Source organism: Anastrepha obliqua, chromosome 3, assembly GCF_027943255.1.
Source record: "Anastrepha obliqua isolate idAnaObli1 chromosome 3, idAnaObli1_1.0, whole genome shotgun sequence".
Classification (NCBI taxonomy): Eukaryota; Metazoa; Arthropoda; class Insecta; order Diptera; family Tephritidae; genus Anastrepha; species Anastrepha obliqua.
This window is the reverse complement of record NC_072894.1, coordinates 11,624,035-11,647,625: the sequence shown is the minus strand read 5'-3', so window position 1 is coordinate 11,647,625 and position 23,591 is coordinate 11,624,035. Positions and strand designations below refer to the sequence as shown.

Below are 23,591 nucleotides of genomic sequence, written 5' to 3'. Positions count from 1 at the left end.
GGGAAGAGTGGACGGAGAGCTACACTTGGGGGCAGGACCTGGTGAATTTGTTCACGGATGGATCGAAGTTGGAAGGAAAGGTTGGCGGAGGAGTCTTTTGCGAGGGCCTCCCCATCAGACTCAAATTCAGGTTACCGGACCACTGCAGTGTGTTCGAGGCAGAGGTAGCCGCAATAAAGGAGGCAGCTGATTGGCTGCTCAAATGCGTACTAACAGTCAAGAAAGTAAATATTTACTCCGACAACCAAGCGGCAATAAGGGCCCTCGGGTCTATGACGGTGCATTCAGAATTGGTCAAGGAATGCTTAACCTCTCTTTCGACTGCGTCCAAATTCTTTGACATCAGCCTCATCTGGGTTCCCGGCCACAGCGACATTGTGGGAAGCTGTGAGGCGGATGAGCTGGCCCGACAAGGGACATGTGAGGTGATTTCCTCGCGAAGGGAGAGAATTGGGATCCCCCTGACTACCTGCGGTCTGCTTCTGGAAAGATGGGCATCGCGCCAACACAGCGAGCGTCTGGCCACGTGTGGGCCGGAGACGCTCGGGCGAGCTTCTGTGGCTGACAAAATATCAGCTCTCCAATCTAGTGGGTTCTCTCACAGGACACAATGCGCGAGGAATGCATGCTGTGAGGCTTGGAATCACCTCGAGTCCTTTATGGAGAATGAGGTGGAATCATCTCAGCACCTTCTCCTTAGCTGCCCTGCTCTGGCGGCGCTAAGATCCAGGCATCTTGGCTCTTACTTTTTTGCCACGCCTGCTGATATAGCTGGCGCTGACATTAAAAATCTGATGAATTTCATCAGCAGCACAAAGCGTTTGACGCAAACATAGTCATCGTTCGTAATCCGCAAGCTCCTAACCATCCCATCACCACCTCTCCCCGCCCTCTCCCTGCATCCCATCGGTCTTTCCCCTTCACCTCACCTCCTTCAAAACGGTATCACAAAGGACGAATTTTTCTTCGTCCTGGTGTGCTCACTCCCTGGGCAACCATACCAACCTAACCTAACCTACGCCTTTCCTCCTCAAAATTCTAGAGAGGATAGTGGACGAGTACATATGTACATACAATAAAAAAGTTCTCTTCGGCGTAGCATGCCTACACTAAAGGGAAATCTACAGACACCGTCTTACACTCGCTTGTCGGGTTGGTGGAAAAATGTTTATCAGATAAAGAGTTTGCCATGGTTGCTTTCGTAGATAGAGAAGCCGCCTTTAACAATATAAAGGCGAGCGCTATAGTAGATGCTTTGGAAGACTTTGGAGTTGAACCACACGTTGTTACCCTGATAGAAGCAATACTCGTCAGAAGGAAGGTAACGGCTAATTTAGGCAGCACTACTCTAAGCAGACAGGTTTGCAGAGGCACACCTCAAGGTGGTGTCCTCTCCCCTCTCCACTGGATTTTGGCATATGCAGATGACCTAGCAATTGCTGTTAAAGGCAGATATCCTAACACCCTTATGGACATTCTGCACTCTAACATGATCACGCTTAGGAGCTAGACTGAGAGTAGGGGACTTACTATAAATCCCGCAAAAACTGAAATAATTCTCCTCACAAGGAAACATAGGCTCCCTATAATCTTTGAAAGAGAATGTCACGTACTTAGGACTCATATTAGATAGGAAACTCTCATGGAAACCTAATATTGAGGAAAGAGTAAAAAAGGCCAACGTTCCATTATATACTTGCAAAAGAGCGGTCGGTATTCAATGGGCGTTAACACCTCGCGTTACTCATTGGCTATATACTTCGGTAGTTAGACCAATCTTAATATATGGAATACTTGTATGGTGGGTGGCCATCTGCTCTAAAGGCGAGTTACGCTAAAATCATGAGTAAGGTCCAAAGAACATCTCTTTTATGCATCTCTGGTGCTTTAAGGACTACCTCAAACAAAGCGCTAGAAGTGCTAATCAATTTGGCTGCGCTAAATCTCGGCCGCCGTATCCCAATGCGTTGGTGCGTGACGATCATTCGGAATTCGCAGAGAGAACGTAGGTTCGAATCTCGGTGAAAGACCAAAAATGAAGAACACGTTTTTTCTAATAGCAGTCGCCCCTCGGCAGGCAATGGCAGGCAACCTCCAAGTGTATTTCTGCCATGTAAAAGCTCCTCATAAAAATATCTGCCGTTCCGAGTCGACTTCGAACTGTAGGTCCCTCCATTTGTGGAACAGCATCAAGACGCATACCACAAACTGGAGGAGCAGCTCCGCTAAACAACCAACAAAGGAAGTACGCACCAATTAAAAATACGAGTAAAATTTCTTTTGCCTGCAAAAGGTTAATAGGTCCTTTGAATTCAATGTTCGAGTCGATTCGAAAGTTTTGCATGGAAATACAAACTTTTCATTGCAAGTGGAAGCATATACTTATATGGTACATATATCCACATACATACAAACTCACATACGTATGTATGCGCCAAAATGATGCCATTTCGCATTTCTTTACTTTCTGCGTAAACTAAAATTTTTGTTTGTTTTATGAGCATTCATCAAAGCTCCGAGTATCTGTGCTGTTCTTTGTTGGCTTCCATTATTGGCCACAGCAGTTGTTTGCATTACTCACTGACTTTCTTTGGAAGTGCTTGTTTACATAGAATTTAGTGACGTTTTGTGTACAAAAGAAATCTTCAAACCTCCTGTGCTTATGCAATTTGCAATATTTTGTACTGTCATTGGCTAAAAGTGGATGCAAAGTACATACAAACATTCGAAGAAGAAATGGGGAAACCGGAAATACTGGGTAAATACGAAAAAAGCGAATTTTGCAGAATTTTTTATAAGAAAACTTTTAAATTTATTGATCTAAAAATTTGTAATAATATCATGTTATCTTTTAACTGTATTTTACGGCTTAGAGATAGTAAAAATATCAGGTCAGTCCATAAGTTCGTGCGTATTTTACCCATAGATGGCCTCACCCCAAGAAGATTCTCCTGTCTATTTGGTGGGATATGACCGGTATTGTTTATTTTGAACTTCTGGAACCAAATCAGACGATAACTGCTGAGTATTATTCCCATCAGCTATCAAACCTGAATGAGGCACTTAAAAAAAATCGACCGGCTTTAGTGAATAGACGCAAAGTTTTGTTTCACCACGACAACGCGAGTTCTTGCGAGTTCTACCGCAAGGCAAACAAGCAAGGCAAGCTGAACGAGCTCGGATGGGAGCTAATGCCGCATCCACCATATTCTCCGGATATTGCACCTTGTGATTATCACCTTTCCGTTATTCTGAAGGCGAGATACCCAGGTGCTCTTGAGTAGTAGATTTTTAAAAAAATTAAAAGGGATCTGAACTGAAGAAGCTTATCCAGGGTAATAGAGTAGATAGTGTCAGCAAGATGAGAAACGTGGCAGCTTGCCTTCAGCACGAACACATAATGAGGAATATTATTAAGCTTAGGCAATCTCTCAAGCGCGATGATAGCATTTTTTGGCAGTTAACGCCGTATTTCTCTGATTTCGGTGTACAGATCTCGTTATATGCAAACTGAAGTTTGAGAGTCGTGCAAGTAGGCAGCATTGGAACGAGGAAGAACTCTGTACCGATGCTGGTACCTCTGCCTTCACTCACGGCGGTTCCAAGATGGAATTGGGAGTCGGAAGAGGGTTTTTTCTGAATCAGCCAATTTATTTATTTCCTTAAAACTGCTGAATACTGCCGGTGTTTTTCAAGCAGAAGTCTTTCCGATCCTGCAGGCATGCAAAATGCCTAAAGAACGTGTGGCGAGTGAGATATTCATATTTTCCCCCATAGTCAAGCTGCGATCAATGCTCTGACGGTGCCATGGTGTAGATGCAGGTCCAAACTAGTCAATTCCTGTATGGAGAAGATCAAATCTCTTGGTAGCGCAGGTCTGCAGATCTGGGTGCCAGGACATGGGAACAATAGAAGAATGAATGAATTTGCTGATGAGACCGACTGGGGAGATGAGACTAGAGGTTATCTACCCAGCCCTCGGTATCTCCCTGACTGCTGTTAAGGCGAATTGCACAGCCAAGCGCAGAAGAGATGTAGCTCCATTTCTTCGTGTGCTATTTCGAAAACCTTTTGGCTCCAGTAAAATAGACGCCGCAGGCCGTAAAAAGTTCATAAGAATCCACGCCATTCAGTTTCCAAACTCGTAGCTGTGTTTACCAGTCATTGGGCGATTGACACACAGGCAGAAAAGCTGGTGACCCTAGCTTAATTTAATTCCCATTGCAGAAGCTGTGGGGATCTTTCAGAGAAGGAGACTGTTGCGCACTTTCTCTGTAAATGTCCGAGTTTGGCTGCTAGATGATTAAGGCCACTGGGTGCTCCTTTCTTCGATAGCCTGGGGCAGTGACGTGCTTTGAACCACCGCGGCGGAATTTCTGTTACATTTCTTTACACCAATCGACACGAGTCCTTTTTGGGCAACTATTCAATTATGTGGTGTCCAACCGGAACACATTTCTTGAAGACCAAATGCTCATGTAAAATTGAATGTATACTGGCCCCGTAAATGCCCAAATATGTTTTTATATTCCGATATGTCATCGATGACGATCTTGTGTTATCGTTTGACGCACAGAAAGTTTTTGGACGGCTTTCACGAAATTCACCCGCTTCTTTGAATGCCTAGCAATTGAAATAATTTTCTTTAAAAAATGTAGATTATTTCCCTATCTTAAGTAAGTTTAAAAGCAGTTCGGATTCTTTAAAATTTTCTACCTCTTACATTGTTTTAAAATAAAATAAATTCTAAAAGGGAAGCACTTCTAATTAAGAATTTTCAGCGTATCTTCAGCTTTAAAAATGAGCTCCCATAGATATTTACAAGCATGTGTACCAGTAATACATACACATTAGGGCGGGTCGATTTAAAAATCGCTCATTGCTCTGTGAAAATCGTATTCTAGGGATCAAAATAAGAAACTTTGCCGAAGGAACTATATCTCTAAAACGAATTCTGATGTCCCCCAATTTGGGTCGAACGAAAAATCCCACTTTGACCCATTTAGAGTGCTTCAATGGAGTCCAAATGTATGGCCGACCCCCCCTAACTTTGGACGACCGATCCACCCATGCCAGTGGCACACCCCCTGGAACTCGTCTGGGGGGTTCCCCATACAATCATTTCAAAATATCACCATTTTTGGCATTTACATGAGAAAAGAAACTAACAAGTTCGACCCAAATTAGGGTACATCAGAATTCGTTTTAGAGATATAGTTCCTTCGGCAAAGTTTCTTATTGTGATCCCTAGAACATGATTTTCAAAGAGCAATGGGCGATTTTTTTGCCTCCCCACAAATCGACCCGGCCTAATACACATATACTAATATATACAGACAAAAATGTGTATGTATTAGAATTCCTCATAGTCTGTTAATACAATACAAAAGTCATATAAATAAAATTCGTAGATATGTAAGTTTATTTGCACATCCTCGCACATATATGTAACTCCACACAAAAGGATAATTGTTTGAGTTAATTAAATTTTGAGAAGCATATTTCCGTTCTGTATTGCCTTATCTGCTTTCCTCACATTTCATCCAGCAAAAACACTGTGCAAGTTCAAAATTTGTGATTCACCACAATCACTTATACTTATAAATTCAATGGAGCCAGCCGTTTCCCCAGACTACCTCCACTTTTCGAAGTAACGATTTGAAAATTTCCTTTGGGCTGCTCATCAGTGAGTTCTCAGTGTACATAGTAAAATGGACTCTTATTACATTTGCCGAAAAAAAAGTTGAAAATCCGAACACAGTGTAATGTGTGCTTTATTTGAGTGTAGTAGTATTTTTGAATTTTCGTAAAATGCGATATACAGGGTTGTCCAGATATAAACTTATTTTAAATCAGTTTGGGCTCTAGAACAACTTGAATTTTTCTGAAAAATTAGTAGTTTTCATTAGGACCTTGGTGAAATTGTTGGTCAAGAAAGTTTTCATATCTGGGTATTGGAAACATGTTACGTTAGAGTTGAGAAGACAAGGCCAGCAGCACCGGTAGTTTGGTGAAGATTTTCGAGTGGCTAAACCATTGGCCATTGGATGATATTGACATCATCGGCCTTAACAACCGCGCTGTTAGTTCTGCCTTCTCCAAACTGGATAAAGAGGCAAAGCGAATGGGGCTGGTGGTGTACGAGGACAAAACGAAGTACCTCCTGTCTTCAAACAAAGAGTCGGCGCGCTCCCGTATCGGCGCCCACGTTACTGTTGACAGTTATAATTTCGAGGTTGTAAACGACTTCGTGTATTTAGGAACCAGTATTAACACCGATAACAATGTCAGCCTTAAAATCCAACGCAGAATCTCTCTTGCGAACAAGTGCTACTTTGGACTAAGTAGGCAACTGAGCAGTAAAGTCCTCTCTCGATGAACAAAACTAACACTCCACAAGGCTCTTATCATGCCCGTCCAGTGAATGAAGATCCAGCGGCTTCGTTGGCTGGGTCATGTCGCCCGAATGGATACAAACGCTCCGGCTTTGAAAGTATTCGATGCGGTACCAGCTGGTGGTAGTAGAGGAAGAGGAAGGCCTCCTCTGCGTTGGAAAGATCAGGTGGAGAAGGACTTGGCTTCACTTGGTGTGTCCAACTGGCGCCGGTTAGCACGAGAAAGAAACGACTGGCGCGCTCTGTTAAACTAGGCCAAAATCGCGTAGGCGGTTATCGCGCCTATTAAGAAGAAGAAGTAACCATTGGCTATTTCTATTGCAAAACGTAGCTGGAAATATTAGGTTGGGGAATAAGTTCCGAAGGCTTTCTTACCGAAGACTTTTATTAAAAAATATATATATGTATATCAATAAGTTTATCAATTTTATATTCGCCGTTGCTGTCTGCGAACTCTTCCCACCTCTCGACCAATTTGCTGATGGCGTTCCGCGAAATATCGCCTGGTCTGAAGTCAAAGCAGTAGTTGAGCCAGTTTTTATGGACCTCTTTATTAGCGAAGGTAACGCCCTTCATGTGGCTTGACATGGAGGAGAAAAGATAGTAATTGGTCGGTGCAACGTCTGGAGAATACGGCGAATGCGGAAGTATCTGCCATTCGAGCTCTTGGAGTGCGGCTCTGACGACTTGTGCAACATGGGTTGTGGCGTTGTCATGAAGGAGTGGGGTTTGACCATGTCGATCGGGTCTTTTCAGTCGACCTTGTTGACCGTGACATTCTTTTCGAGAATTTCCCAGTGCAAGATGCCCTCCCAGTCCCACCAAACACATATCATTGTCTTCTTTGGATAAAGATCCGTTTTGACTGTCGGCTTTGGCGTATCTCGTGGAGCCATTCACCCCATTCTTTGCTTCATTTCGATGTACTCGGTTTGATTGAAAAGTAATGAGCTTTATTTTTTTTAAGCAGTTTTATTAAACCTTTTGGCTTATACAACTAATATTCTTTAAAATAGGACCCTTGAGCGTGAATACACCGCTGGTAGCGGTCCTTCCACTGCAGGAAACATTTTTTAAACTCATCCGCCGGAATCGGGTTCAATTCGGCTGTCATAGTTTTTCGGATCGCCTCGAAGGAGTCGAAACTCCTCCCCTTCAGCTTTCTTTTCTGGCGCGGGAACAAGAAGAAGTCCGGAGAGGACAGGTCTGGGCTGTAGGGAGGGTGGGGAAGCACCGGAACCCCCATCTTGGCCAATGCAGAGGTGCAGAGTAGGGGGTTTTTCAGCCGAAGGAGCACTTCTTTGTAAAATGCGAACCCGGTTCACATCTTCGTCTGTTTGCGTCGTCGAAGGCCTTCCAGATCGCTGTTCGTCTTCCTTGAAAAACTTGTGCCACCGTTTTACCTGGGCACTGGACAGAGATTGGTCCCCGTAAGCCTCCTTGAGTAGCCCAATGGTTTCGGTACTCGTTTTGTTTAGCTTTACGCAAAATTTGATCGAGTAACGTTGCTCCAACGATCGTTGCATTTTCCCCGCTGCAAAATCCTAACACACTTTTAAAACAGCTTTCACGCGCGCAGCGATGTTGACTGCACCGCTATTGCCAGCGAACTGGGACCAGTTTCTAGTGGAAGGGGAAGGTCCAACGATCATTTTCCCCCACCAGCCGATTCGGTTGCTCGCTTGGCAGACGCTCCGCGCGGGAAGGCTCATTACTTTTCAATCAAACCCTGTATAGGCGCCATTGCTCATTTTCCGTGACGATTCGCGCTGTTTATGACCGCGTGTTGTTCGATGGCGGTTGAGAAACAATTTGAAGACGACTTTCTTTGGTTTTCGTTTTTGCGTTGAGCTCACAATTTTTCGGTAAATCCCATCGAATGAAGTTGATTGAGAATCGTTTTATGATTGCAGTTCATTTTTTTCCGCCAATTCATGTCTGGTTTGGCGACTGTTCTCTTATAAAAGTGATTTGAGAAGTTCTTCATCGAGTTCAGAAGACCTTCCGCTGTGGGACGTGTCATCGACATCAAAGTCGCCACTTTTGAACTTTGCAAACCATTTCCATGCTGTAGACTCGCCTATGACACCTTCTCCACACACGTCGAAAATCTCCAGGACTGCTTCAGCAGCTTTTTGACTTCGATGAAAAGCAAAGAAAAGCAGGTTGGAATATTTTTGCCTCCTGGGTATTCCATTTCTAGGCCTCAAAATTAATAAAAAATTAAACAACTCAAAAATACAATTAACATAGTTTTGTAGAGCAAAAAGACTATTGACTATTACTTGCATTATTTAGCTATGCTTGCATATGAATGCATGACTGATACGCTGACTGTGGCCCATTTGACCAGAATATTAAATAAAAACTTGACATTAATTAAAGTGAAGTCAATTGCTGCTGCACAATTCACAAGCTTTAATGCATTAATCACTTTGTTACATGAACACGGACTCACTGCAATAAATGCTGGCTGGCTTACATGGAGCAAGAGAAACACTGAACACATTACGGCATTTTGCATCTTCAAAACTGAATTCTTCTTCTTCTTGATTGAGTATAACAAAGTGCGCCAGTTTAAACTTAATTTACGGTTTTTGAAAATTCCGCTATTTATATGCACAGTTTGCCTTTGGAGCGCACCTTTTTCGTTGAATGTTGGCGTCATCAAATGGCTTGCTGGGTTAACAAAGAAGAGTAATTTCATTTCACTTTGTTTTGCCGTTTATTATTTGACTGCTTGCTTGCCTGCTTGCTCATTGCGTGCTTTGTGGCGCGCATTTAACATTTTTGTTGCGTTGCGCCTCAAGGTATACTAAGAAAATTGATCAAATGCCCGTAAACCATATCACTGCTGCCTACCTACCCACCTACCTACCTACCTACCTGCACACAGTCAAGGCAGCGAACATCAAAGCGAATTAGTTATTTGAACAACTTAGCAGATTTTATAGAACGCGAATTTTCTAATAAATATTACAGCAATTTTGTTGTTTATTTATAACGAACTGTCTTGTTGAGAAGTTTGCCTATAAATAAAAATGTTTAACTTCTATTCCATTAAAGCTTGCCGAAATGCATCTATGCTTACAATAGGTTTGTGTTTGCCAAGCGCACACTTCACTATTTTGGTTTTCTTTTAATTTATTTTTTTTTCTGCCTTTACTATTAAATTCTTTCTTAGTGCCAAGGCTGTATGGCATTTCCATTGTGTCGTCTATGCGAAAAAAAGAGAAGAAATCTAAGCGTACTTGGCAACAAATAATATTTCCTTTGTCTTCGCTATGCAATTTGATCTTAAAGTCTAGCAGACTTTTGCTTTATGCTTACAAGTGTACGTATGTATATATGTATGTATGTGTGTATGTATGTATGTATGTATGTATATGGGTGTACTATAATAAATGTACGCGTATGTTTGCATGCCAGTTTGTGCGAATAAAAGCAAATGCCCAATGCCAATATTTTTGTCTCACACAACGGCCTTCAATTAAAAAGGCTACAACAACAAGCAGTGATGAATAAGATATGAGCGAAGAAGAAGAAGAAAACATGCATTTTGCAGATTAGATGGTGACAAAAACCTAAAATTCCGGCTGCTAAATGTAGCTGACAAAAAGACGACGTGTAAGTAGTGCATAGATACATGCATACATATGTACATAGTACATATCTTCTACTCAAATATGAACGAGACTTTATCAGTAAAACGGTCCGCGGATGGCATATGGCAAAAATAAATTTTTGGTTTTTTGGTAGGACTGTTACAAGCTTACATGGCAAATTTCAGCGTGATATGTCACATAGTTTGTTTTCTGTGCTACTGTAAACAAGTCAAGCTCGAGTGTGTTCTTCGAATTTAACGATGGAAATTCAAAGAATTTGTTTGAAATTTTGTTACTCCAAAAAAATTTCGGCTTCAGACGCCTTAAAAATGTTGCAGACAACCTTTGGGGACTCTGCTCTATCGCGTGCACGTGTTTTCCAGTGGTACAAATCGTTCAAAGAGGGCCGTACATCGGTTGAAAACTTGCCTCATGAACGTCGTCCAGCAACATCAGTAAACGACGAAAACATCGGAAAAGTAAAGGAAATTGTGCTTGAAAATCGCACAAATCGCAAAATCGGTTAACGCTGAATATTATTTAGACGTTTTAAAGCGTTTGCGCGAGAACATTCGTCTTAAAAGGAAGGAATTGTGGGACAACAAGTCATGGTTCTTGCATCACGATAATGCACCAGCTCACACATCACGTCTTGTTCGCGATTATTTGAACAAAAATAATGTTAATATCGTTCCGCAAGCACCGTATTCGCCTGATATGGCTCCATGTGACTTTTTCCTGTTTCCCAAGCTCAAGTTGCCGCTCCGTGGAAAACATTTTGAGACAATTGAAGTCATAAAAGAGAATTCGAAGACCACAGAAAACAAACTATGTGACATATCACGCTGAAATTTGCCATGTAAGCTTATAACAGTCCTACCAAAAAACAAAAAATTTATTTTTGCCATATGTCATCCGCGGACCGTTTTACTGATAATGTCTCGTTCATATTTGAGCAGAAGTTACATACGAGTATACGGGTGTGCACCCTGCAGAGAAAAGTCAAACAAGTACGCAAATATTCTACGGGTGGTTAAGTTTCAAGGGCCGGTGTTGACTATGAATAAAATACAACTTTTTAGAAAATTATTGTCATTTCTCTTTATTATGATAATATTGGTGTAGCTCAATTACGCATTGAACAAAATATCGGTCAAATGACCGTCGCGGTCTCGGCGACACATCTCCAAAGCCAACCAAATGCAAATAGTTCCTTATCTAAAGGGTGGTTAAGTTTCAAGGGCCGGTGTTGACTTTGAATAAAATACAATTTTTTTAGGAAATTATGGCCATTTTTCTGTATTATGATAATATTGGTATAGCTCAATTACGTATGGAACAAAATATCGGTGGCACACCTGCATCCGATGGTCCAAATTTTCGATGACGCTGAGGCATAATTGAGGTTCTATGCCGTTAATGTGTCGAATTATCTGATCCTTTAGCTCTTGAATTGTTGTTGGCTTATTGACGTACACCTTTTCTTTCAAATAACCCCAAAGAAAGAAGTCCAACGGTGTCAAATCACATGATCTTGGCGGCCAATTGACATCGCCGCGAGGTGAGATTATTCGGTCATTAAATTTTTCGCGCAAAAGAGCCATTGTTTCGTTAACTGTGTGGCTATTGACACCGTCCTGTTGAAACCACATCCATCGTCCACATCCATATCTTCCAATTCGGGCCATAAAAAGTTTGTTATCATCTCACGATAGTGAACACTATTCACAGTAACTGCCTGACCGGCCTCAGCTTGGAAAAATGATGCCGCCAGCCCATAAACCGCACCAAACAGTCACTCTTTGTGGGTGCATTGGTTTTTCGGCAATCACTCTTGGATCATCATTCGCCCAAATGCGGCAATTCTGCTTATTTACAAATCCACTGAGGTGAAAATGTGCCTTATCACTGAAGATGATTTTCTTCACGAAGTGCGCGAAATGCATTTTGATTAGAACGCCCGTTTTCATAATAAGCCTGAATAACTTTAACGCGTTGCTCGATTGTGTATCTTTCCATGGTTCAAATTGAGTTAGTCTGAAATTGAAAAATATCAAATGAAATGCAGAAAAAAACTTGACATTTAGATGTGGTTCACATTCAACATCGGCCCTTGAAATTTAACCACCCTTTATAAATGGCGCTCACACACTTTTTGAGTGTTTGGCCGAGCTCCTCCTCCTATTTATGGCTCGCGTCTTGATGTTGTTCCACAAATGGAGGGTCCTACAGCTTTAAGCCGACTCTGAACGGCGGATGTTTTTTTTTATGTTTTTTGGTTGAGGAGCTTTTTCATGGAAGAAATACACTCGGAGGCACGCCATTGCCTGCCGAGAGGCGACTGCTATTAAAAAAAAACGTTTTCTATCATTTGGTGATTCATGCACAGAGATTCGAACCTGCGCACTTCTGAATGGCAGTCACGCACCAGCCATTCGGCATGGCGGTCGCATTTAGTCACGCACAAAGTCACTTTTTTATTTTGAGTGATGGAGAAAAAAGTCATTGCTCACAAATAAAGACCTCATTTAAGAAAAAATTGAGTAAACGTAAATAAAATTGTATTGAATTCTACTCTTTCCACTCTTTAGTTCGTTTTTAAATTAACTTCAATTCCCTAATTCCACTGCCACACACCCTGCAAAATGATTTGATTGTATTTTCAGCAAAAGTTAATGAGAAAAATTTAGTATGAAAAATATTGCGAAGTGACTTAATTATGTGCCCATAAGTGTATGTACGTATGTACGTATGTATGTATGTACGCACTTACCAAGCATGTGTTTGAGACGGTGCTTGCAATGATGTTTTGGAGGCACTGCAGCGTCTGACGAGCTTCGGGTTGCGTGTGTTTGCGGAAGTATTTAGCATAAATAAACAATAGTTAACACCTTCGGGAACGCATCACAGCGTAAAACGCAGCAAGTGGCAAGAAAATGCATACACAACTGTGTGCTTGTATTGTCTGTGTGTATGTATGCAAGCTGACAAGCAAATAAAAGCAGAAATTTGGAGAAAAACTTGCAAATGAGGCTTATAAAAGTTATATAAATTATATAAACGCGCTTACACACACACACTTATGCATGTATGTACATATGTATGTGTATTCATAAAATACTGAAATTGGAGCAAACGCTTGCGGATTGTTATTATTTGCTAGAGCGCCGGCCGGGGTCGCAAAGTGCCGAGACATTAAAGTGCACAACTTAAAATGCAGTTTTGTCCAATAAAGGTGAACACTGAGCTGAATTTGCAGTGCCCGCCAATAAGGTGGCCGTCAATGAGGTGTTCTAAGATTTAGCACGCACTAACCATCTGGTCTGCTACCAAAAAAGGCGAATAATTTTCCAAACAAGTTCCTAAGCTACATAACAACGTTGCTGACCATCATAGTAAATATGGATGTATGTGTGTATGCAAGTATGTATGTATAAAAAATGGTTGAAGTGACACTTGAAGTGAGCCACTTACTATATTTATTTATTATAAAATCATGGCCACATTAGGGTGTGCCCAAAAGGACTGAAAAAGTCCTAGAATTCGCTGTGTTCGTTAAGAGGAGAGTATAATATGATTTTCGGCGGTTGGTAAACTCTTTAAATAACTTCTTTTTAGCAATTCACCAAGTTTTGTAAAATACCAGTAAAGTCAAAAAAATCAACACTCATCACCTCTTTGTTGGGCACGAAACGGAGTTGCCCATTATTCGATGCTAAACTTTCGACTTTCTACCGTTGAAGAATTTTTGATTCTAGAGGTCATCTTTGGCTCAAGTTTTACTTTTGTTAGTCATGCAAATTGTGCTATGACAAGGCTTTCACTCTAATCTAACTTTCTCCAAGCGTCATGCGCGAATTTACTGACTCTTTTCATTATCTAATGCACCACTGTCACAGCCCTCTTTTGAAGGGAATATTGTGGGAAAGAGTTTATTAAAATCGAGCTCTACACAGTTGCAGAAATCTGTAGTAGCTGGAATAGTGGAGAATTTTTCTAATATAATCGAATAACCATTATTGGTTACGCGACGTTCTTTGCGAAATTTATTCAAAGCTGGTTTTCCCACTGTATTAGGACTAAGAAATTTTCGACCAAGCAAAATTAATGCTTAAACCTTAAGCTTATACCTTTTCGCAGCTTTAATGTGCAAATAATGTTGGCTAACTGAGCGCCTCTATTCAAAAGAACTAATAAATCCAGCACAATATTATAACTGCTGAAGTTTTACTGCTGCAAAATACCGTTAAATAGAATAATATTTTCAAGCAAACTACAGTCTTCACTTGAATTATCAGAAAACCTTGGATTACTAGCTCAAAGACGGTTGCTTCAATAACCAATTTCTTCCATAAAAATTAATGCCTCTAATTAAGTGAATCGGACTGTATACGCGTATTTAGATAGGTTAGGTTGTAATGGTTGCCCAGAGAGTGGGCCCACTTGGACGAAAGAAGTTTGGTTCTTCCTTTGTGTTACCATTGCAAGAGGGGTATACAAGTATATATCGAGTTATACTTTTTTTTTATTAAATAATCATAAAATCAAATAATTTTTCGAGTGTTACTTTTTTGTTCTGAAATAAAGATTACAATCGGTATTTTTTCGATCAAAAATATATAATATTATGTTAGGAGCAAACCGAATCTATTGGGTTGGCAACTAAGTAATTGCGGATTTTTTTTAGAAAATCAAAGACAATTTTTTCTTGGAACTAAATAACTTTACTCTGTAATGTATTGCCCATTTGGATCAATGACCTTTTGCCATTTTTCAGGCAGCATCATAATCCCACGTTCATAAAACTTCAGGTTTTTATTAGCAGGTATCTGAAATCAGGTACGATTTGACATCATCATTATCATTGAAATTTTTACCATTCAAGGAGTTTTGTAAAAATCGAAACAAAAAGTAATCAGATAGTGCACGGTCAGGACTGTATGGTGGATGTGGCAAAATATCCCAACCAAGCTCAAATAATTTTTGCCGAGAGGCCAAAGATGTGTGTGGCCTTGCATTGCCTTGGTGGAATATCAGGTCAGTCCATAAGTTCGTGTGTTTTATAAAGGTGGTTTTAAAATTAATAAAAAAAGATGTTTAAAGTATTTATTAATCAATAATATATTTTCTTTCATTATTTACAATGTCTTCCCAACCTTTAGGCACATTTTTAATTCCCTGCTCAAAAAATTGTTTGCACTTGGAGCCAAAATACGCTTCGATATCCCTTTTTATAGCTTCTTTTGAGGAGTAGTTCTTGTTACTCATATGGGATTGACGTCCACGGAAAAGGTGATAATCACAAGGTGCAATATCCGGAGAGTATGGTGGATGCGGCATTAGCTCCCATCCAAGCTCGTTCAGCTTGCCTAATGTTAGCCTTGCGGTATGAGGTCTTGCGTTGTTGTGTTGAAATAAAACTTTGCGTCTATTCACTAAAGACAGTCGATTTTTGTTAAGTGCCTCATTCAGGTTTGATAGCTGATGGGAATAATAATCAGCAGTTATCGTCTGGTTTGGTTTCAGAAGTTCATAATAAGCAATACCGGTCATATCCCATCAAATAGACAAGAGAATATTCTTGGGGTGAATGCCATCTCTAGGGGTCGGCTCTGGTGTTTCATCTTTATCTAACCATTGGTGTTTGCGAACAGGATTATTGTAAAGGACCCATTTCTCATCACCAGTAACGATATGGTTAAAAAAACTTTCATTTTCAAGCCGTTGCAGCAGCTGAGAACACACATTCACTCTCTGCTGAAGGTTGGCGACGGAAAGTCTATGCGGAACCCATTTTCCCAGCTTTGAAACCTTTCCCAACTGAACCAGGTGCCTGTGAACCGTTCCATGCGATGAATTTAACCTCTGAGCTATCATATCGACTGTCAAATGTGGCTCAGCTTCCAGGAGTTCGAGCTAGGCGTCGGAGTTAAAGATTTCAGGACGACCAGCGCGCGGGGCATCCTCCACGTCCCAGTTACCACTTCGGAATTTCAAGAACCACTTTTGCGCAGTCCTTACACTCACGGTATCCTCTCCGTGAACGGTGTTTATTGCTGCAGCAGCAGTTGTTGCATTTTTACCACTTTTATAAAAAAAATACAAAATATGCCTCTTATACGCGTTTGAAGATTCCAATTTATTTTTTAACAACACGTGCTTCTATCCGCGATTAAAATCACTTGTTGAATGCACAATATATCAAAGAAAATATAGATAGTTCCGTTGTGTTCCGCGAATAATTTTTTGTATGCAAAAATCGTACAAAAGTGAAATTATGGGTAAAATACGCACGAACTTATGGGCTAACCTGGTACAATACTTTTTCGTTTCTCGCCACTTTTTTCAACTGCATTGTTTAATTTCGTTAGTTGTTCAATGTAAACATAAGAATTGATCGTTCGGTTGGGTGGTATGGTAAGAGTAAGAGTTCAAAGTAGACAATTCCTTTGTAATCCCACCAAACTGATAACAAAACCTTATTTTGATGAATATCAGCTTTTGATGCTGTTTGGGTTGGTTCACCTGGCCTGCTCCACGATCTTTTTCGCTTGATATTGTTGTAAATAACCCATTTCTTATCGCCAGTTATCAGTCGTTTTAAAAATGGATAATTTTCATTACGTTTCTTTAGAAAATCGCAGCTGTTAATGCGCTGCGTTAAATGCGTTTCTTTCAGTTCGTGAGGAACCCATGTATCGAGTTTTTGAACATAGCCAAGTTGTTTTGAGTGATTGTCAATGCATTCATTGAAGCTTCTCTGCAATCTCACGTGTTGCACTGTGACGATCCGAATCGATTATTGCTTTGATTAGGGCGTCATCAACTTCAACTGGACGACCAGAGCGTTTTTCATTTTTGCGTGAAAAATCACCAGAACGAAATTTGGCAAACTAATTTTGACACTGCTGTTCTTCTAAGGCTTCGTCACCATAATCAGCACATAGCTTTTTATGAGCTTGCGATGCGGTTTTCACTTTGCGAAAATAAAAAAGCAAAATATGACGAAAATGTTCGTTTTGATTTTCCATTTTTCCACGAACGCCAAACTCAGAAAACTTTTCTTACTGATTGACAGCTGAATTGCCAACTATCAAATAATAAAATGTGTTTTACGTTTGTACTACGTCTGCAAACCTAAAAATTCAACTGAAGTCATCTATGAGTGAAATCTGCAATTACTTAGTTGCCAACCCAATATTAAAGGTGGTATCAGTAAATCAGCAGATTTGCTTTTTTTCTTTCGCCGTGTCCATGTGGCTGTCAGCCCAGAATGAAACAAGGCGAATTCATTCTTTGTTTTTTACTTTGCCAACACTTTGCTTTGACAATCAGACGTTTCTTAAAAAATATGGAGAATTTTTTTTGTTTTCTTTGCTTGTTTTGGCAGATTGAAAAACTGAAAATGTCATGTGTTACCTAACTTCAACTCAATCGAAATATGATTGATTTACGAAGAGCGCAAAAAATAATATATGTACTTATGTATGTATGTATGTAATATTTAGAAGCTTTTGGTTTTTTCATTGAAAATTTGAAAATATATACTGATTATTTTAGGTCCCTTGCATTAAGTGCAATTGATTTTCCTTACTTTTTCCGCACTGATCCGGCTAGTTTGCATATGCAGAAATGTATATGGAGGCTTTTTTTGATCAGACTCTAATAAAACCGTTATTGTGCATATTAGCGTATTTTTATGTCTAATTAGAGTGCACTTCATACGCGGCTTTCCAGCACAAATTGACAATAAAAACTTGTGCAGACGTGTTTGTATGCACCAGAAAAGGGGGAAAAGCCATACTCGTACAATAAATTACAAAAAAAAGAAAAACAATTTAAGTACAAGTAGCACGTAGATGCTGTGTAGTTAGTCGCGCCCTACTCCGTCTACTGATCAGCTGAACAATCGCCAAAGTGAAGCATGCAATGTTGGCGTTGTCAAAAAAAAAACAAAAAAAAAAAACAAAAACGAAAAAAAAATACTATCACGAAGTGAGCTAAAGCTTGTTTCATGAAAAATAATAGAAACCTACAGACACAAAATACAGCATGAATAAAAGGTGAACAACAACAACGAAGAGAAAAAATCGTAATTCGAATTGCTCCCGCAAGACGACGAAGACTAGTACGCCCCCACAAAAGTTAGCATTGGCTGAGGCATCGACACACAATTGCAGCTAAACAAATCTAAAAAAGTACATATAAATACTAAATATCCGCCGTTTCAACGTCATCATTAGGTTCGCGCCACGAAAATGGTCAAAATAGTCTGAGCCAGCGTTGCTGCGGACTCAGACGGCGAACGCGGTTGACGACTAACGGCGGTGAATAGATAATAACAATAACAATAACAACAACTAACAACTGATCACGACGGCAAGCTGGTGAATCGCAAAGCATCCAACAATAAAAACAAAAATAACTACAACAATTTTGTTTAGCAGCAGCCACAGCAATTCCTCGCTCTGAGCCACATTTAGCTTTGAAGTTCGAGTAATGTTTTTGTTTGTTTTGTGAGTTTTCGCCGACGGATTTTGGTTCTCTGCTCGCAAACACGTTTCATTGTTAGCTACGAAATGCGAAATAATTATTGCCAAGTTGCTGCGACGAGACCTGGCTCAGTTGCTTGAGCGCAGCGTACGTGTTAAGACTTGAACGGCATTTGAACGAGTATAAATAATCGCACGCTTGAATTGGCTTAATTTTGAGGCGAGACGAAGGAGCGTAGCGCACGACTGAACCGAGCTGAACCTGCATGAGAAGTGCAGTAGTGGAAAAGTGCAACGAATCGGTGACAAAGAAAGAAAAGTCTATTAAAAAAAAAATAAAAAAACAAAAAATAAAACAAAAGCGAACATCACCGTCACAAGAGTTCAGTCGTGTATCAGACAGCATTCAGACGCGCGGTGGCAGTGCAGCTAAAATTACTACAAATTACTTACTATATATATTGTCGTGGATGGTGTACTAATAATTGATCTTGTGTGCCCATTTTTGAAGCCTGCGCACTTTGTCATTAACCACTTAAGTTAACCGCTCCGCTTACTAGTTCTCAATCAGTTAGTTGGTCGCTGCGGTGCATAGGAAATGTCGTTCTTTCGAAACTTCCGTGCGAAAACGCGTAGTAAGAGTTCATCTCGTGATGCCACACCCGTGAATATGCACTCACGCCCTGACAGTGTGAACAGCAATGTAACAACGCACACAATTGGCACAACGTCGACGCGTCGCGAATCGATCGACTCACGTGCAGATTCTCTGCTCAATCGCAGCGATACCTTCATACTCAATTCCGATCAGGAGGACAAGGAGAGCAAACAGACTTCTTCGAATAACTCAACGTTAGAGAAGAAAACAAAAAAGTCTAAAGTGCTAAGCAAATTTGCTACGTTCACCAAGCGCAAAAAGACGCCGACACCGGAGAAAGCTGACTCCTTGGAACATCATCCGAGTGATAGTGCAACTAACACATATTACAAATGGAAAGCCGATGGTCCGACTTCGGCGCATGCTTTGGATTATGATTCACACTCTGACCCATTTAACTTTCTCTACGAGCAACATTCCACCTTGAAGGAGATGCACCAGGGTAGCAGTAGCGGTTCCATGCATTCCTCACACAGTTCCAACTCAAGCGCGCACAACCAGCCCTTCGATTCATCCACCTATCGCAAGGGGAAAATACCCACACAGCTGAAAGAACAACTTTCACAGCTGAAAACACAGACTAAGCCAGATCTGCACGAGGCTGAGGAGTTGGCTGTCGAACAGGAGTCTGCCGCAGACAAATATAAGACAGTTACGTTAAATAGTTTTCGCAAATCATTTCGTGAGAAATTCCTACAAAACCAACATAATCCAGCGCATAATCCTGCCTGGTTTGTGGAGGTCGAGCCGCCGAAGATAGAAACGCGCGGACGTTGTGAATCCAAAGAGAATCGACCCGACTTTCTAGTATTCGAAAATGAAAACTACCGCCCAAACTCACGTTCGCCCATACGTGACAGCAAGGACCGTACGTCACGCACTATTAGCCGATCGCCGGTGAAACGTAACGAAACATTTCGCATGGAACGTCCCACATTCGAAGCGTCCAAAAATAGTTCAGCGCGCCATAAGGACACACAGCTGCCTGAAGAGCCATCGATACGGATTGAAATCAAGAATTCGATAACGCCAAATATGCCAACGCGTATGGTGCCAGTGGGTGTGGCCAAGCCCATGCCCTCGCAGTACAGCATGAAGGATAGCTATCCAAGTCCAACAGCGCGCAACGGTGGCGCTACCATACCAAACGCAACACAACAGATCAAAACCGCTAAATTAAGTAGCCGCGATAAGTCACCGCTCCATAATTGGGGTAAGCCGATAACCGTCATGCCCGTGCGCTATCCAACCGCTGGGAAGAGCGGCGCACCATCAACTGGCGGACGCTACCAAACGCTGGTACAAATACGCAATGAGGCCAATACAAAACCAACGCCGCCCACACAAACGCAGCGCTCGCCGCTGAATCGCAGTCGTATTTCCACACGCATACAACTGGGTGGAGTTGGCGGTTCGCCCACTTTGCAGAAGCGCCTCAGCACACCCGGTACACGCCATTCACTTGCCACGCCTCTACAAATGAACGCACTTAGCAGCTATGAGCTGTTGAAAAACACACCGACAATGACAACCAAGTCCGCAATGGATCAACAGTCGCCGCTGCAGAAGCTCCAACAACCAAAGCACACTTACTTTGGTGACGCGGCGCTACATCCTGCCAATGGCAACACTAATAATAAATCCATTTCAACGACAACATTTTGCATGGGTCGTACGCCGGTTCATTCAACTACCGGCACCAGCAGCTATCCAACAGCGGCGAGTCGGCTGCAACAACCACAGGTGTTGCGCATAGCTGGTGGCAGCATGAACTATCAAAATCGTGCGCAACAGCAACAGCAGCGGCAGCAACAACAACCACAACAGCGAGTGCTGGTGCCAACACAAAGGCGTTCACGTTCACCGGTCAAAATGCCATGGCGCTGAGTGGCTGTATCGGGGCGAATAATTAGCATATTTATTTGTTTTTTTTTTGGTTTTTTTTTTTTATGCGATATACACATTTCAAAGCTGTGTGTGGGCATGCGCGTGTGCGAAATCTGGCTGGTGGAGGAGGCAACGCAAGCGGGAGTCAATGCGTTCTACAATTTTTTCTAATCGAAATTTGCTTCTTAATTAACCATGGCGGGTTGCGGCAACTCCCACGCCGCTTTTCACAACGAAATCTACTAGACGCTTACAAAGGCCTAATGAAACCAAAATATAAGTGACACCCATTCAGACTGATCAACTGCACCCTGTTAAAACTAATCACGAAGAAAAATTGAAAAATTGACTGAGGTTCAGCTACATAGTATTTCTCATGTGAAATAGTCGACTGTGGTGAATAGAAAAATCAAAGGAGACCAACGCAAATAAGCGTAAAACTAAAATAATATAAAGAATAACTCGAAGCAAAAATTGTATTTAAAATAACTCATTTAACGTAAATAACACCTATTTAACGAAATTCATATTTATACACATACCCATACACTCATACAAACCTACACACACACACACACACATACGACTTGGTTGTGTAAACGAATAAAAATTGCTCAACAATTTAATAATAATGAGTATCATGGAAATTTAATTGCTATACTCGTAAATTGTTGTTTTCTTCTCCACCTTGCGGATCATGAAAATCGTAATTAAATTGATTATGCCCAAAAAAAGCGACCTTTGCCTAATGAGATGAGATCAGCCCTTGAAAAAGTGTAGCTGAAAGTCAGTCTGAGTCAAAAGCGTTTGGATACGATTTTGTGAAGTTGCTTCGAGTGGGCGAAGTGTGACTTAAATCGTATGCAAAAATGCGAAATGCACAGCTTTAGTAAGCTTTGCTCATTTCCAAGAGTCAACCCGCGATCAAGGCTCTGATGACGCCATGGTGCAGATCCGAACTAATTAGCTCATATAAGGAGGAGATCAAATCTCTTGTGCGTGCAGGTAATATATCTTTGAACTGAGCTCTAAGGCATAGGCGCATAGAGGGAAATCAAACTGCTAATGAGCTTGCCACAAATTTAATTGTCCGGGTATGGCAACTAGACGATTAAGGTCACTGTGTGCACACTGAGCCAACCTAAATCCCATCCATCTTCTTCATTGCAGCAACAGCTCTGGCTGACTGTAGATATTTGCGTGTTAGAGGTCTCATATTGGTATCAAAACGGCGCCTTTTTCCCACTTGGGGCGTGCCTGAGTGGTACTTCAACCATTTCACCAACCTACCCACTTATTTAAATGCCCACCCTAAGCAGGTCTATAGGCAAAGTCAGTCAAACTTTCAATTCATGAATGACGTGGTTGTTGCGACTATTGAGCTATCGATGTTGCAGGTTGTTCAGCAAGTTCAGCGGCAATATTCTCAATAGAACGTCCAGTTTTTGGTCTGCCAGTCCTTTTTCTATCTTCGACAGTACCAGGTTTTTGAAACTGTTTCACCAACCTTTGAATTGTCAACACTTTCGGACGATTATTTTCATCAAACGAATCACGAATTCTGTGATATGTGGCACTTAAAAATCGATCGACCATTTTCATAATAAAATATTGTAAAATTGTACATCTTCTACTTGACACATATCAAAAATGACATAAAAAAGGTGCGTGTTTAGAATGCTCAAGGAGAGAACAACTGGAAAGGCGGTTGAATTACGCCATGTTGGAGGCCGAAGAAGAGGACGCCCCAGAAAGAGATGGCTCGAAGACGTGAAAGTTGACCTTGAAAAGCTGAACGTGCAGCGGTGGGAGGAGGTAGCTTTAGATAGAGACAGATGGCTCAAGGTTGAGAATGAAGCAATGGTTCACCAAGGACTGTGATTCTAAGAAGAAGAAGAATACGAAGAAGAAGAACAAGACAAAATGCATCGTTAGGTCTTTAAGCGCCACCTGCTATGCCAACCTGTATGCCGGCTCATATATGTTCCACTGGCTCACCCCAAGCAGTAATTTCCAGTACAGTGAATCCAATGGAATTATGTGACAACATATAATAGCAACCCAATATTATTTGTTTACTTAAATTAAAACCGTTATTTTTTACGAGTACAAAATATTGCTAAAAATATACGAGGAGGTTCAAACATTAAGCTAAGGGGCTAAGGGCCGTTTTCTCAAGTAACTTTCAAAATTTATGTGCCTTTCAGTTGTTTCAGAAAAAACATTTTATATATATATAAAATACATAACAATGTTGGGTCACACTGCAACTACAATAGTTACACATAAACTAACGAGTAGTACAATTTTGGTAAAATAAAGAGAATTTTGTGAAGAGATTTTCATAGTCCCTTTCTTAAGTTAACAGCCAGATCATGGGTTTGTTTCGGTGGAGCCGTCGGGTTAGGTCTGAGGTGTTGAGGAGTTTGCTAGCTTCCTCATTCCCGTGCTTGAAGCCTGAGGGAGTGAGCTTCTGCTTGTTTTTTTAATTTCTTCAGCGACTGTAGGGATCTTGCGGTCACGAAGAATATCCTTATTGCCAACGAACCAAGGT

At 41.1% G+C, this 23,591-nt stretch overlaps 1 protein-coding gene across 1 annotated transcript; it reads left to right on the top strand.

Annotated features, from left to right (window-relative positions):
* The first annotated feature begins 17,980 nt into the window (after positions 1 to 17,980).
* On the top strand, positions 17,981 to 21,705 carry LOC129242918 (uncharacterized). The gene has a single exon (XM_054879851.1). The coding sequence runs from the start codon at positions 19,091 to 19,093 to the stop codon at positions 21,035 to 21,037; it is 1,947 nt and encodes a 648-aa protein (XP_054735826.1). The 5' UTR covers positions 17,981 to 19,090; the 3' UTR covers positions 21,038 to 21,705.
* The last annotated feature ends 1,886 nt before the right edge of the window (positions 21,706 to 23,591 follow it).

Excerpts from the sequence above, each read along its gene's own strand:
- LOC129242918 (XM_054879851.1), top strand. The coding sequence starts at position 19,091 with ATGTCGTTCTTTCGAAACTTCCGTGCGAAAACGCGTAGTAAGAGTTCA.